This window comes from Brachycentrus maculatus, unplaced genomic scaffold (genome assembly GCF_059751285.1).
Source record: "Brachycentrus maculatus isolate JH-2025_06_01 unplaced genomic scaffold, ASM5975128v1 h1tg000244l, whole genome shotgun sequence".
Lineage (NCBI taxonomy): Eukaryota > Metazoa > Arthropoda > Insecta > Trichoptera > Brachycentridae > Brachycentrus > Brachycentrus maculatus.
Window position 1 is genome coordinate 2,922,244 of NW_028280995.1, and position 17,146 is coordinate 2,939,389.

A 17,146-nucleotide genomic window follows, 5' to 3' on the forward strand; every position below is an offset into this window, starting at 1 on the left:
GTATTAGAAAATTAATAAAAGTACTGTCAGTATGATTGAAAAGTGTTAGATCTCAAGGGCTTAGTGAATAATATTCTGTATTTTTTTTATAAACTTTTATTTTAAATCACTGTTTACTATAACATGTTTGTCTACCTTCGCGACAGTATTAGCTACCGTTCTAAAGATCTCTGGTTCAATTCCCGACTGGGTTAGCACGAGACAATGTGCGTTTCAACTTAATGTTACTGTTGCCCTGGCAACAGGGTGTAAGACTGATTGACTTTGCTATCACGTAACTAATAACGCTGCGCCAATCAACGCAGCGTCCTATGTGCCAATCAGTGTTGCCATATGCCAAACCAAAAAATCAGAATCAAACAGTCTAAAAATCTGTATAGAATCAATTACCCAAAATATAAAATAAAAAAATTATACACATTTTTATTAGTTTTAGAAATCAAATCCTTTTCTATTTTAAGTTTGTAGCATGGATCATTGTAGTTGTTTTGATGGTAATAATCCTTCCAACGTTTCAGTACTTATTATCAAATGTTAATCATGCTCGAATCCATACAAATTTTCATTCTTCTGTTTTATCATATACTATGTCCAATTCCAAAAATCTGTATAAAACTAAAAGTACTACCTAAGAGTAAAATCTGTCATCTGTAACGGCAGCCTAAAATCTTTATCAATACAGATAAATCTGTATATATAGCTCACTCCTTTCAAGAACGTCATAAATCAAAAATCGACAATTTTTAGTTGTGTATGTTTTCGGAATGCCCAGAAAATGTACTATATCCCAGCAAAAGAGGCATATTTTTAACTTAATATTTACCCGCTACAGGGCAGAAAATGTTGTTTTTGCATTTTGAAGAAAAGGTATTTTTTAATTATTTTTTTAAAATACTGCATATTTTTGAAATGGAGAAAAAACCTTCAGGTTTTACCTAAAAGGTTCTGTTGCACAGTAAAAAGTTCAATAAATGGCTTGATATTTATTTAATACATTGTGTTTTATTTTTAAACTTTAAAAACGGTCTCCTGAAAAATCAAGTTTTTTGATTTATGACGTTCTTGAAAGGAGTGAGCGATATGGCAACACTGGCGCCAATAAACATAGGCAAGACAGTAACAAAATTATTTTATAAGTTGTGAAATTGAAAGTCACTAGTGAGAAAATAGTAGAGCTCTAGATAAAATATGGCAGGGTTTGAATTGGACAAATTTCCTATATTTGCATTTTAGTTAGTATTTCGTCATAGTATTTTTTTTTTTGGTTACCGATATCTGAGAGCCCAACGAATGTGTGTTAGGAAATTTATATGTCCAATTAGCGCAGCTGTGTCGGATGTATAGTTTAAGCGAATGAATAAAGCTATGAACTTAAGAATAGAATTACTTGTTAGGCGTGATGTGGTAGTGACCCCCCGCTCATTTCCTGTAGAAATGTCACATTTATTCAATATACGGCTGGCGAATAAGGTTAATCCCATCAATACACAAATACTTACATATTTATTTGATTGAATATCGTATATTATACTTTGAGCGAGGTCCAATGACTTAAATTTATAATGAGATCAAGATAATAACGATTTTCTTTATAACAGAATATATCAGTCATACAAAATTTTCACAGGCAAATTCATTAAAAGAAATTAGTACCGTAGAACGGGGCTACTTGAACTTTGATGTTATTTGAGCCCAGTACAAACAAAAATTAGTCAGTTCCCTGACAGGTGACACTTATTGTCACAATACTTCGATCGATACCACGATCTAAATATTTTTTTTGTACTGGGTCAAGTAACACATCAAAGTTCAAGTAGCCCTGTTTTACGGTGTATATAAGGTGTGTTCCAAAAGTCATGAATTATTTTTTTTGACGCAACCCTACTGGTCATAGCATGTTCAAACTGGTTTAGTGAGGTAGAGGAGAACCTAAACTTTACAGCACACTTAAGTTCAGTCTGTTGTGATCAGTAGAATCGAGATATCCGAATTAGTGTACCCTTGTTTCGTCAGAAATTGGAAAGGAGAGAATGTGTGATGTAAAGTATGCCTTCAATATATTCAAGATTTTAGGTCATTGCATATGATACTCTCCTTTTATCATTCATAGTTAACTTTGTGGTATTATATTTGTGTAAACATAGCGAATAAAAATGAGGAGAATATTATATTACCATACCACAAAGTTAACAATGCTTTTAATATACAAAATACATTGCGTATGTTTTATATTGTAAATATTTGCACATAATATTTACTGTTTGTATTATTTTCCAATTGATTTATTGGATAATGTATGTATTACATTTAGGTTGGTTAAAATTATTGATATTTATTTAATCTAAGTGTGTACACATTGTGATAAGGGGCTTTTCTTGTTTATTTATTTTCCAAAGCAGCTTAATGAAAATTATGAGATTTAAATTGAATTAAACCATTTTGGGATGAGAATATTTGAATTAGTGTCGAGTCACTTTAATCCTGGCCTTGATTTTTATAATAAAACATAATAATAGATTATTTCGTACGCATACCTGACATTATATTTAACGATATCATTAATTTATTTACTAACATGGTAACTTAACTTCTGTATATATAATTTTGTATTTAGTACCATGTAGTTTCTTTTCTTTATATGTACAATATACATATAAGTTTGTGAAGATTGAGATGGATGCGTTGAATAGATAAATCTTTTGACAAATATGTAAGCTACCTATTTATCGTAAGTTTGTAAAATGATGCAGAACTGAATAGAAAGTAGACTTGAAGCAATATTATGTGAAGCAATGGAACATTACGTCTTAATTTCTTGTATTTTTAAATGTGTTTTTTTTATAAATTGGAAAACTCAAAAATTAATTCAAAGTTTACAATTCAGTGCTTCAAGTGCTGATTATATATACATATTTCGACACCATATTTTACACAGTGAAACACATACATTATATATATATATATATATATATATATATATATATATATATATATATATATATATATATATATATATATATATATATATATATATATATATATATATATATATATATATATATATATATATATATATATATATATATATATATATATATATATATATATATATATATATATATATATATATATATATATATATATATATATATATATATATATATATATATATATATATATATATATATATATATATATATATATATATATATATATATATATATATATATATATATATATATATATATATATATATATATATATATATATATATATATATATATATATATATATATATATATATATATATATATATATATATATATATATATATATATATAAATATATATCCTGCTTCAAACCCTTATCCGCACCCCAATGATGCATAGAGCACTGCATTATATAAACACAGTGTTTTCTTGATCGTTAACACATGAAGGAAAGGTGATCAGCCCTCCACTTCAGGTACCAGTCCAGGGTAATATTGAATAAATATTTGAGTGAAAAAAACACTTATATTTATTTAACCCCCTAGGAATCGAACCCGGAACCTCCAGAATGGTAGCCGAGCGTGCTAACTATTTAACTACGGAGGCAGATGGGTCAACGCATGTGTGCAATGCACTACTTGTGCTGACACAATTAAATTTACCAATATCTGTGATTCAGTTTTAACATTCAGTATTCTTTTGTGTGAAGAAAGGTTTCCGCTAGAACTATCTTCTAAACCTCTACGCATTACGTAAATGAATTACCGTGCATATTTTAGTTTGCACAAAATTCTGTACTATCATGATATGGCTACCATTCCATCTCTTGGGACAGTGACATGAGCGAGACGCTCGTAGGGGTAAATCATGCGTTAGAACGGTGAAGAAAATATAACTGCGTGCATTGCCGGCACATGCGTACAGTGCCTTGCGACTTGAAACATGCGCGACATAATCTCTGATGCAAAAGCAATTTGATACAAGTAGTGTACAAAGTTAACGCTACTAATACGGACAGTACACACACCCACACATATCAATGTGGCAAGTTAACGCGGCTATCTCGGGCAATTCAAAAGTAAATGTTTATTTTAAAATGAGCAAATTAAAATATTGGAATTAATGTTGATTAAGATGTAAGAGGAAAAAATTAAGCAGAAGATTGAGTATGTTTGATGGTTGAAAGCATTAACTTTGTGGATCATATTGATATATTATTTCGAGAAATAAAAATACTTTGTGTTCTGATCCACTCACATTTTTATTAACCAACTAGTTTCGGCAACAACCTGTTGCCCTCTTCAGGGTTACATTTAGAGTTTAATAAATGTAACCCTGAAGAGGGCAACAGGTTGTTGCCGAAACTAGTTGGTTAATAAAAATGTGAGTGGATCAGAACACAAAGTATTTTTATTTCTCGAAATAATAAATGTTTGATGGATTTTGTTGCTGAAATTGATTAATTTATGAGAAAATATCTTCTGAAAGTAACTGTTTTTGTTTCTGAAAACACATGAGTTTTAAAGACAATCCAAAAAGATTAGTTGAATGTAATTTTATATGAGAGAATTTCGCAGAATATACTACCATTTTTTAAGTGAAATTTTTTATGTGGCTATTAAGTTCATATTGACTTTCATCTTTCACATCCATTTATTTTTATTTTTTCGCTAAAAGCACGACACTCATTTGTTGCTACTAACCATGAACTGTTGGACGTGGCAATTTATTGGTGCCACAAGTGTTTATATACTATTTATTATTTTTAATAATTTGTTTCATTTCTTTCATGATATTGGATCGTGAGAATAATTTTTTTACCAACTTAAACAAAATATTAAATTTAATGGCATAAAGCGATACAGAACTTGTGATTTTTTTTTTGTACATTCTCCTCTAGTCACATCAGCTGCGGATTAATTTGTGAATTAGTAACTTTCGAAATAAGTGTATAGTATTATTTTCCTGTTATTTCCGACTAATAATAATAAGGATTTTTTATTTATATCCGAGACAAGTTTCACGATTTTGTGCGATACATAAAAATTAAGTTTTTAAAATTAAATTTAAGATATATGTATTTTGAGCATTTCACTTTTGTTTATTGTATTATCATTTCGGATATCTAAATGTATAGTGTAGATTTTCAGTGGCTTATACAGTGGAATCTCTCATAAAGAGCATAATTCGTTTTGGAATCTTACTCATGCGAAACATTTTTTTGTTTTAACTGGCGCGAAAATCCGGGCTCACAAGTTAATGTCGTGAAAAAGGGACTTGACCTTTCTCTGTAACTCGCTATGTGAAATGTCACTCGTTAAGGGGGTAACTTTTTAACTTTTATTGCTTGTTATGTGAATTACTCGTTATGAGAGGTTCTACTGTACTTTTTTTTGGTAATTTAATGTAACGACATGTATGTGACCAAAAAAAGGTATTATATATTTTTTTGTAAACTTTTTCAAGCTGATAGAAGATTTAGTGTCTTTTCGTGATAAGAAAAGGTTGAATTACTCTTACTTAGAGCAGCAAATTTGATTATAAGTGTAATATGTGTAGATAGACAGTTTTATCTCAATAACGCTGGTAAACTCCGTAGGCAGTATGAATTATTATAGTTTTCGTATTCTTGATTGCTGTAGTAAAGTCAATTATTAACGTGTAGGCCGAGTTTAGGCAAAGTAATGATCTTTGACTTTTTCTTAAGATAAGCCTTTGTTAAGTTTTCTGTTTGCGGCGCTTTGACGCCAATTTGATTCGACGCTCAAATTTAGTTTTGCGAAAAAATATCAATACAAACAAAACAGAGACTGAACATTTTAAAATCATTTTGATAAAAAATATTAATTTTTACAAGAAAATATCAAGCTATCGAATCACACGTCAACCGGGGCCAACATTTTAAATGTGCTCATTTGCTGTATGGTAATATTATCTAATAAACATATGTTAGGTATAATGTATTTACGGTACATGTTAATATAAATTCTGTGAAATTATAGAATTCACGATTCCAAAAAAGTGCTTCATTATTATTTATATTATAGTTATACATTTAATATATGTTTTATATTGTATAAGATAATTAAATTTTAAACTGTGTAGACTTGTAAAAATCACAAATACAAGTATAGTAAACTTTGTGGAGTGTTTCATTTTATTCCATTTCCAAATTTGAGTTTTATTACAGGTACGTCATATTGGCATATGGTGATGTTCACATTAATTTCGTGTTTTTGCATAGGTTATGAGGCCGGTATGTGACACCAGCTTTGTAATGGTAGGGACTGACCAGAGCATTTCGTCGTAACGTCGTAACATCGCTCGCGGCAAGCATCTGAAACTATGGATGGAGCGCTCGGTTCGCTGTACTGACTATTCGAATGCTCACATCGTTACGTGTTACATTATGACGAAATGGCTCCGATCAGTCACCACCATAATGTAACACAGTATGGTTAAAAAAATCATAACACGTTAGATAAGTGTTACATGTTACAACTAGAGAAGTATTATCTGCATATACATAATATTTAACCCTTATAGTGCTGAGCTTATTTTCACATATTTTGCATAAATTGCTTTTCATCATCACTATATGACGAATTTGACATTTTGTAGGTAGAAATAAAAAACTTTTACTTAAAAAAATACAAAAATCAATGTTAAATTCACAGTAAAATAATTTTGAATGGTTATTATAAATGTTATTAACTTGTTAAAAACGTTATACATGAGCGCGCTAGGACACGTCCGTACAGGTCAATACCTAAATCAAATTGCGCAATAGTCGGTATTCCGACGCTCCGCACTTTATACGCATTCATAGAGAGTCCATCTATCGACGATTCGCACTCTAAGGGTTAAATATAATAATAATAATAATAATAAATCCCTTACCGCACCCCAATGGTGCATAAGGCACTGCTTCATATAAACGCAGTGTTATCTCGATCGATTACACATGAAGGAAAGGTGATCAGCCCTCCACTTCAGGTACCAGTCCAGTGTAATATTGAATAAATATTAGAGTGAAAAAATCACTTATATTTATTACACCCCCCTGAGAATCGAACCCGGGACCTCCAGAACGGTAGGCGAGCATGCTGACCATTACACTACGGAGGCGGACAGACGGAGGGTTAAATATACCAATGAATAATGTATTAATTTTTATTCATAATTTTACTAAATGCAATAATACTCAAATGTGACAAAAAATGTATGATACATATTCCAATGGTGAACTAGGGTAAGCACGCAAGGCTAAGATATAAGCATTATCGATAAAATTAAGAAAGGTGTGTTGAGATGGGAGCAGAGACAGACCGATGATAACTTGTCATGACTAAGTATTTCAAATACTTGAAAGTGGTCCGAGTTGGAATAATTGGTGAGGATTAATAAGGGGGAATTCGGGTTCATTTAATTTTGTTTGGAAGGAGTTTGACATTTTAACACCACGCTTGCCAGCCGCCCCTAACATAGGGAACCGACACTGTTTCTCCGCTCATTCTGAGTCATGTGTGGCATCGGAAGGCCTCTAAAAAGATGGTCCGACAACACAGTCGCTGTGGGAGGTAGAAACTGGCTGCAAACAGTAACAAATTGAAAAAATTAAACGATATGTAAGAGGCCTATATCCAGCAGTGGAGGACAGAAGGCTAAAGAAGAAGATGTATAAGGAGAGCATGAATGTGAAAGAGGTGAATGATGTTTGATAAGACAGAGTGGTGTAACTTCTTTAACCTGTTAACCGAGCAGGACGCATAAATACGTCCAACGCAAACAATATCGGGTACGGGTAGGACATATGAATACGTCCTTGAAATATGTGTTGAATATATGGATGACTAATACCTATGTTGTGAAACAACAAAGGTATTAGTCATCCATACATGTCCCGACATGCATTTAAGACACGGAGTGAATCAGTATTCGCGCCTGTTACAAGTTGCGTAATTGGACAGCGGACCGGCCCGTTAACAGGTTAAAAGAGGTGTTTACTATTCGTTACTTAAAGATAATCAGTGCACAAATTTGGTTGCGTATTTCTAGCACCCAATATATTTGACAATTTGACATAAGAAACTTAAGATGGAAAGAAATATAAACCGAGAATAAGTAACGGATACCATTCCAATAGGGTAACCAAAAGGAACAATTACACATTAGTCACATCTCTTGCCAGGAAAGGATGAATATGAATGAATAAAACCAGTTGAATACATCAGTTTATTAATATAATTCCAGGAATGTATGAAACGTAAACGATAAATCTTTACAATAACAGACATATATATCTTTCTATGCAGTTACATTATCTTTTAATATATGGTGTACATTTATTTCTGATGCTTACAGACTACATAGTACACAGATTACATATATTAAAAAAAAACATTTATTTTTATACATTCATACTAACACAATAATAAAGTAAAGCACGATCCTATCTTGCCTTATCACCAATTTAATAATTGGAATACTACCCTTTTGGCCCAACACGATAAAGTAAATCTCATTACTTTCAATTTTAACATAGTTTACAATTTTTTTTTAAATTTTGGTGCTCATTATGATCATTCATTTAAAATTTTTGATAATTTATTTGAAAAAATATTCTGCCTAAAATTTAAAATAAAATTGAAGTAGAACCCATCTAATCTATCACCTTTGGGACACCTTTGAGGGTATGGTCGGACCGCAAAAAAATCAGAAAATACATAAAAATATGGATTTATAGTAAAATAAACAATCTCTCAACTCAAAAATGACTGTATTTTTCTCTAAATTACAAACATTGTAAAAAACTTTACAAAAACATTGCCATCTATTGGTGTATATGAAAAATGAGGCAGAAAGGTTTTTTTCAACGAAATATTGTTAGAATTTTGTCCGTTCAATTTGAATCACCAAATTTTTAATGTACACTGTACAATTTATGAAACGGAAGTATAAAAGAGCTATTCATAAATGGATAATGGAGGTGGGTAGATCTGAAATGGATCGCATCATTCGGACGGGAAAATGTGCCATCGTCACGGGAAAACTCAGTAAGTGCACATTATTGTAAAAAGTTATTATTTGTAGGATAAATTGTTAAAAAAAATAAAAATCTTTATCTTGGTGAGACTACTTATTACGGTCACATTTGGACAAAAGAAATTTTACTTTGTAATTATTTAAAAGACACCATGATAAAAAATACACATAAAAATATGTTTCATTGTTATAAAAAGTATGTTAAAAATACCAAGATGGTTCATGAGGTGAACAAATACATTATTCTAAACATTATCTACCATCAACTCACTCCATACAATAAACAGAAGTGTTTCTTTAGAATTTGACATTTCGCTCACTCCTTTCAACGTCATTTATCAAAAAACTTATTTTTAGATCATTTTTAAAGTTTAAAAATAAAATAAAATGTATTAAAAATAAATATCAAGCCACTTATTGAACTTTTCACTGGGCAACACATCTTTTTAGGAAAAACCTTAATGTTTTTTCTCCGTTTAAAAAATATTTAGTGCATTAAAAAAAATAATTAAACAATACCTTTTCTTCAAAATGCAAAAACATCACTTTCTGCTCTGTAGCGGGTAAATATTAAGTTAAAAATATGCCGCATTTGCTGGGATATGGTACATTTTCTGGGCATTCCGAAAACATGCATAACTGAAAATTGACGATTTTTTATGTATGACGTTGTTGAAAGGAGTGAGCGATTTGTAACCTCCAAAGTAAGATGCACCAAATAAGGTTTAACAATATGTATACAGACAGTTCTGGACATTCATATAAAATTGGTTCCTGCAATGCGTACACATGTCAAAATGTACGGAAGCAATAAAAAAACATGGAGGTTTTTAAAAATATTTATTTTTCAATATTTTTAATATATGGGTATGTATATTTTACAATAATTTGATGAAGTACATGGATTATAACTAGGCATTTATCTAGATTTCCAGGCGTTCAAAATAAATATAAGAGGCTTACACTCAAACATTACTCTGAACATTACCTGAAGCGCAAGACTGATCACCTCGCCTTAGTATAATTAACAATTAAATTAACATATCCATCTGATGCAGTACCTTATGCACCATTGGGTGCGGATAAGGCTAAGCAGAAGAAATGTTAATTCAATACACGAAGATGGAGTTAAAAATTATATCCAGAGAAATAAAAGGACTAATAAATTACAAATAACCTTATATAAAACAATTCACAGACTCATTTGCTAAATAAATGGCAGAGATTCGTGGGCAGATGAGAGTACACCCTGGCACATGAGAGTATGCCCTGTCCTGAGCGGATAAGAAAGTACTTTGGATCAATATCCGAGAATGGAGGGTAGATTTAGACGAAACCATGAACTGCAAGCAATATATTGTTACAGCGCAATAGTTGTAACAACTTGAACTATGACCCCAAGCGCCCGCTAGGGGCGGGACAGAGGTGTACGCGGGGAACGTTTATGTTATTTAGACCCTACCCCTTAGGAGATTGACAAAGGGGACTGCACACATTTGTAAGAGTACTGTCGTAGCGATCTGTATAATAAACAAACTGCATTGTAATTACGAGTTGTTATTATTGATATTCGACCCCCTTAATAATATGATAAACCAGATATTAGTCACTCTGAAAACTGGTAAGTTAGGGCGATTGTCCACTACACGGAATGTTACCGTCCGGCACGTCAGTTAGCGTTTTAAAACGACGATTGACTTGGATCGGCATGTGCTTTTGTCCATATTTTTTTAGATCGGTGCTCTTGATCGGTGCGTGAACACATTGCGTGTAAATTCGATCACGCTAAACTGTTGTAGTCGCTTTCATTTTTCAAAACCGGACTGCCGGACAGGCAAATTCCGGGTAGTGGACAATCGCCCTTATGGTGGGCCAGACATGGTTCGGATGATGACAACATCTGAAAATACGCAATCAAAATAGTCATTCCCAAATGGACGGCTGTCTGCGAAGACTGACAATGACGGAAGTAGGTAGCAGGGGTCAACCCTCAATAGGATGTAAAAGAAGTATCATGTGTTATATTTATGAAACATGAAGTCATATATCGAAGAGTGTCACTTTTAGTGCATCCAACTTCTTCAAAACGTATACATACGTGGATAAAATATGTACATAATATGTTGAGAAAGTAGACTCTTGACTATCTGTTGTTTTTTTTATTTTTATATGTAATTTAAGAAAAAATGCACAATTTACTTAAAACAATGTATGCAAGTACGAGAAAATAAAACTATATATCGCTCATTTGGTGCAACAATAACATAATTAAACTTTTAAAAAAACAAGTTAAATGTGCGGAAAGACTATTTACATCAGGAGAAACATCAACAGAATTGATTTTGTGGTGAAATGCTTGTGAGATGGCGCGAGTGTCATTGTAGAATTGAGTAAAATGGCACCATTTCTGTTGCTACAACGTCTGAATGGCATCTCCTGTAATATTTCTAACAGTGTAATTACGCCATTGTCGCACCAAATGAGCGATATGTAGAATGATACTTCAGATAGTCGAAAAGTAAACTGAACGTGAATCAAATGAACTAAAGATACACGGGAAGTTTTAAGAAATTAATCAGATAAGAAATAAACCCTGGTTTAAAATATAATATATATATATATATACAGTAAAAAATCAGAAGGAAATAAAACTTAAAACTTTAACGAAGAATTTCTTTCGGTAAGCATTCTCAATTTAGCTGCTGTGTTGCGATACTACCCAAGATGCATCCAGATCTTCCAGTGCTGGAATCAAGGCGCAGTTTTGTATATGCATGAAAGGATACAAGCACTGGCATCCTGCAATTGGAAAAAATGCCCTTTTAATTTTATATACAGCATAAATAAGAAATATATGTATCCATACATTATCATTTTATGGCACCATTGTACATTAAACTTGATAGAGAACTGTTTTGCGTAAAGACAATGCTTGGAACAGCCGTGAACATTAGAGGTGTGACTTTTTTAGTTATCCGATTAAAACAGTATTCACGATATTTTGAGTGTGTCCAAATACTTCGAGGTACCATACTGGACGTCCCGGGTTCGATTTCCATGGGGAGAAAAGTTAAATAATTTTTTATTTTTCACTCTAATATTTATTCAATACTACCCTGGACTGGTACCTGAAGCGGAGGGCTGATCCCTATGCACCTTTGGGTGCGGATAAGGGTTTGAAGGAAGTGAAGGATGAAGGTACCTGAAGCGTAGGGCTGTTCACCTTTCCTTCATGTGTCAACGATCAAGATAACACTGTGTTTATATGATGCAGTGCCCTATGCACCATCAGGTTGGGATAAGGGTTTGAAGAAAAAAAATACCTCTTCACAGATCTGGGTTTCTCCGCTTGCGAGTTATTTTTACATTTTTACATCTCAACATAGATGAAGAATATGAAAGTTTCGGTATTTACAGGGCTTGTGACCTGTCATAGTCTGATTAAGCGATCACTTCAAAACTAATGTTTACCTGTTTTCAGCCGCCTAAGAATTTCCCCTTTTATACGTTGTTCCAAAGTCACAATATCGTAACTCAGGGCCCTTTGAGTTTTCAAAAACAGAGCCCTTTTAGCGCTCTCTTCCTTCAGGTTCTTCAAATGCAGCTTGATGCTGGCAATTTTTATGTTCTGCAGTTTGATGTTTTTGAGTAAAGCCTTCAGTAGCTTCTTCAAAGACTCCTTGCTCCTGTGAAACAATCAAAACGTATAAATTAGTTCAATTATAAACATTTTTATGAACAAGATCCAACCCAAACGTTCAAATACATTGAACTCCCCATTTACAAGTAGATACCGCTCACTCCTTTAAACAATGTCATATCAAAAAACTTGATTTTTCAGATCATTTTTTAAGTTTAAAAATATAATAAAATGTATTAAAAATATATATTAAGCCACTTATTGAACTTTTTACTCTGCAACAGATATTTTTAGGTAAAACCTGAATATTTTTTTTCCATTTAAAAAATATTTAGTATATTTAAAAAAATAATTAAACAATGTCTTTTCTTCAAAATGCAAAAACAACACTTTCTGCCCTGTAGCCGCAACTTGAGTTATGGCTAGTTGCCTTACACATAAGGACATTAGGAATTCTCATTTTAATAAACTTTTTCATCTATGTTGAATTATCAACTAAATCTTGATAAAAATAACTAAGTAGAGTACAAAACAGAATTTGTCAACAAAGATTTTGATAAGCTCAAAATTTCGTAATATGTTTTATCGTTGAACCACCTGTTACCCTATACTGGTAAGATTCTAGTGAAAGATTGATTGATTATCTTCAAACAATTAAAAGGCCATTTAAACAAGGCTAATAGCGATGCCAGCCCATAAAGCCGAAAGTTGGAATGCGACCTAATTCAATAGATTGGCATTTTGAAATATCATCATCTCAGAATGCCTAATCACATAAGGCCAATATTAGCTTGGCTTAGCTGAATCCCTTAAAAATTGGCCTTGTGTGAATGTCACCATATGATCAAGATAATATTGCATTTGCATTACATATGAATGAAGATGTTAATGTCTAATTCTGATAAATACTTTTAGGAAAACAATTAATGTTTTTATATATTTTAAAGTTTTGTTTTTCAATAATTAAAAGCAACAGTCTTTCAACCATTGATACTCATTACCCGCAAAATATCAATACCACACCCTTCTTCCACAAACAACTGGCATCATAAAATTTGCAAAAATACATAGTGCTTATTATAAAAAAGTGCAATATTTTGTCATTTTTATTAATATACATACATAAAAAAATATATTTTCTTACCTCTTTATGGGGTGGCCCTTATTGAAGTCCCTCGTCAGTTTGATCCAGGCCTTTTCCTTCTCATTTTCTGGAACCGTACTCGACTTGAAGATTAGGAATTTGACCTTTCGAATCAATTCCACAAAACGGACCTTTTCGATTCTGCTGAATTTGATGGTTCTCGGGTTCTTGTTCATCTTGGCGAACCAAATAAACTTTAATTTTATGAATATCAATCACAAATGCAATCTTAGACTAGTCTATCTGGTCGTATCGGACACAGACTAACTAAGTATCGGACAAAGACTAAGCAATTGTATAGTATCGGACACTGCGCGCGATCCCTAGTGTAGCGAAAATCAATAAACAGAAGCAGTATGGCAAGGATTATCGCAATATGGCTTGTATTTCATAGATTGACACAAAAATAAACCACCAAGAGTTTGTTTATCGAGATTATATAATAAAATTATGATGTTTCACTTTCTCGGGGAAGGTGTAAGTAGTCTGTTAGATTTACTGGATTATATTCACTGTCAGACGAAACAAATCCGTACGATTATTTTGTTTTTGTTGTTTCTTCTACTTGTTGGAATATATGGTCTTCTTCTTCTTTCATGGCTAATGACCCTACAAAAGTATCTAACCAGTCAAGTATATTTTCACTTACAATTATTTATACATTTTACTAGAGTTAGTTTTATGAGTAGTGTGAGTTTGGTTGTTGAGTTATTTTACATAAATAATAAACCTAAATTCATTTAAACCTTTACAAGTTTGCTGGGGGAAGTAGGAAAAGTAAAGATAGGAATAGGTAAAAGGGTGTCAATATTGGAAACAATGTAAAAAAAGCTCGGCCAGCCGTCATACGTGGTGGGAAGAATTGAATGATCGAAATATTCGGTTATCAAAAGTACCGGTTGAAAAAAGCTTGCTAGGAAACTTTGTATGAATTTTCGATGACTCTATCGAGAACCGATGAATGGATTATTTGACAATATATTTAATATGTCAATTACTGACGTATTTCGTACAATGAGAATGCGACTTTCGAATTCGATTTCCGAATTCATTTTCCGAATTTTAAATTTTAGGATTTTTTTTTTTAAAATATGGAATGGCGTTGCACATGTAATACAATGCATTTGCCAATGTCAAGTTAATTGAATTCTTAAATATAAAATATGATAGACTATAAATTATAAAGATAAACTATAAATTTATAGCATTTAATTTCAGAAAAACAACTAACAGTCTGTACAAAATTGGGTTCCTGCTGGCTAGGATGAGATGGATATCTGCAGGGAGGGGAATAAGCGGGGAAGAGATTTAAAAAAATTTGGCATTTGATCATTTACTGGGCAAACAAAGAATATGTGGTTAAGGTCTTCCTCATCGAAACGACACTCGCAAATGGGGGAGTCAAAGACACCAATCCTCGCAAGGTGCTCTCTCGTACAGCAACGACCCATCCTCATTCGACAAATGGTGGATGTATCTTTCTTGTTCATCGAAATTTTCCTAAACCAAAGATGTTCTCAATAAGTAATAAAATATTTTCACTCGGGGAAAAATACCGGATATAACTTATTCTGCATGTATTTTTTTTTTTTTAATTTTTACCTGATTCAATAATTTTCATTAGTATATCCTGAGCTTATCGAAAAACAGCATTTTAGAATATTAACAAAAGATATAGTAAATTTACTAAAAATGGACAATTGTTTAAGAGCTAATTCATTTATATTCCTGATTGAGAATGTTAAATAAGCCCAGGATTGACAGCCACACTAGTCAAATATATTTCATAAAGGTATCTTTAATTTTTTTACTAAACTCAGCCATAGATGGTGCCAAGAAGCAGCATGTGAAAGTATAGGTCAATAAAAGGATACATATGACTTCCGAAATTTGAGTAGTGTGGTTGTCAATCATGGGTAGAATGTTGAACGTTACACGTGTATAAAGTGATCACTTAAACCTTATGGTAGGTCGTAAGCCCTGTTCTATCCGTCTCCGTGGTGTAATAATCAGCACGCTCGGCTACCGTTCTGGGGGTCCCGGGTTCGATTCCCAGAGGGGAGTTAAATAAATATAAGTGATTTTTTTACTCTTATATTTATTCAATATCACCCTGGACTGGTTTCTGCAGCGGATGACTGATCATCTTTCCTTCATGTGTTAAAGATCAAGATAATACTGTGTTTATATGATGCAGTCCCCTATGCACAATTAGGGTGCGGATAAAGGTTTGAAGAAGTTGAAGAAACCCTGTAATTACCCAGACTTTAATATTCTTCTTCATCTATGTTAATATATCAAGATTTTTTTTATACTTTTCTTTATAATTGTGTGCTTTTATATGCGTATGTGATCACTTAAACCCACAACACGGTGCGATATTCATGTCATTTACGAACTGCCAATATTTGAAATTCAAACTTTAAATTTATGAGATAGAGTAAAAATAGCTTAAGCATTTTTTCTTTTATACGTGTTGGAGCACCGCACACTGTTGTTGACTTAGGAGCTTAACAGATATATCGCTCACTCCTTTCAACAACGTCATATTATATCAAAAACTTATCAAATAGTTTTTAAAGTTTAAGAATATAATAAAATGTATTAAAAATACATATATATCAAGGCACTTATTGAACTTTTTACTGTGCAACAGATGTTTTTGCAACAGATGTAAAACATGAAGGTTTTTTCTCCATTTGAAAAATATATATTATTTAAAAAAATAATTAAACAATACCTTTTCTTCAAAATGCAAAAAACAACACTTTCTGCCTGTAGCAGGTAAATATTAAGTTAAAAATATGGCTCTTTTGCTGGGATTTAGTACATTTTCTGGGCATTCCGAAAACATGCACAGCTGAAAATTGACGATTTTTGATTTATGACGTTCTTGAAAGGAGTGAGCGATATGTAATGTCAAAAAGAACATGTTATATTGGCAAATAATTTATTTTCTCTTATATACATACATAATTACAATGGTAGGTATATACAGAGATTTTTTTCAATATAGTGCGGTGAAACGGTATTCCGGCACCTTTTTTCACATATTTTATTTTTAAATTTACAAAATAAATCAGACAATACAATGTTTGTGCTTATGTAATTACAATCTATATTTATATATTTCATCAAAATGATAAAATATGGTATTGCAATGAATATTTAAATGTTTGAATATTTTTTTTTGTAAAAAGCTTGATATGAAGTGAGTTCTCAAAACTTTTTTGTTTTAAAAAAAGCCTTGGGTAATAAACATAAAGATTTTTCCTTAGAAAAAAACTAATGAATCTCATAATTTATAGTTGCAATAAATATGTATTT

At 31.9% G+C, this 17,146-nt stretch overlaps 1 protein-coding gene across 1 annotated transcript; it reads right to left on the reverse strand.

Moving 5' to 3' along the window:
* Positions 1–9,858: 9,858 nt before the first annotated feature.
* Positions 9,859–14,388, reverse strand: LOC148306343 (uncharacterized). Its single transcript, XM_088265299.1, has 3 exons — positions 13,820–14,388; positions 12,507–12,721; positions 9,859–11,834 (listed from the first exon to the last, which is right to left on the reverse strand). The coding sequence occupies exons 1-3, from the start codon at positions 13,993–13,995 to the stop codon at positions 11,731–11,733; spliced, it is 495 nt and encodes a 164-aa protein (XP_088121425.1). The 5' UTR covers positions 13,996–14,388; the 3' UTR covers positions 9,859–11,730.
* Between the last annotated feature and the right edge of the window lie 2,758 nt (positions 14,389–17,146).

Excerpts from the sequence above, each read along its gene's own strand:
- LOC148306343 (XM_088265299.1), bottom strand. The coding sequence starts at position 13,995 with ATGAACAAGAACCCGAGAACCATCAAATTCAGCAGAATCGAAAAGGTC. Across the intron at positions 12,722-13,819 it reads AAGGGCCACCCCATAAAGAG|GAGCAAGGAGTCTTTGAAGA; the intron begins GTAAGAAAATAT and ends ATTGTTTCACAG. Across the intron at positions 11,835-12,506 it reads TCTTAGGCGGCTGAAAACAG|GATGCCAGTGCTTGTATCCT; the intron begins GTAAACATTAGT and ends TTCCAATTGCAG.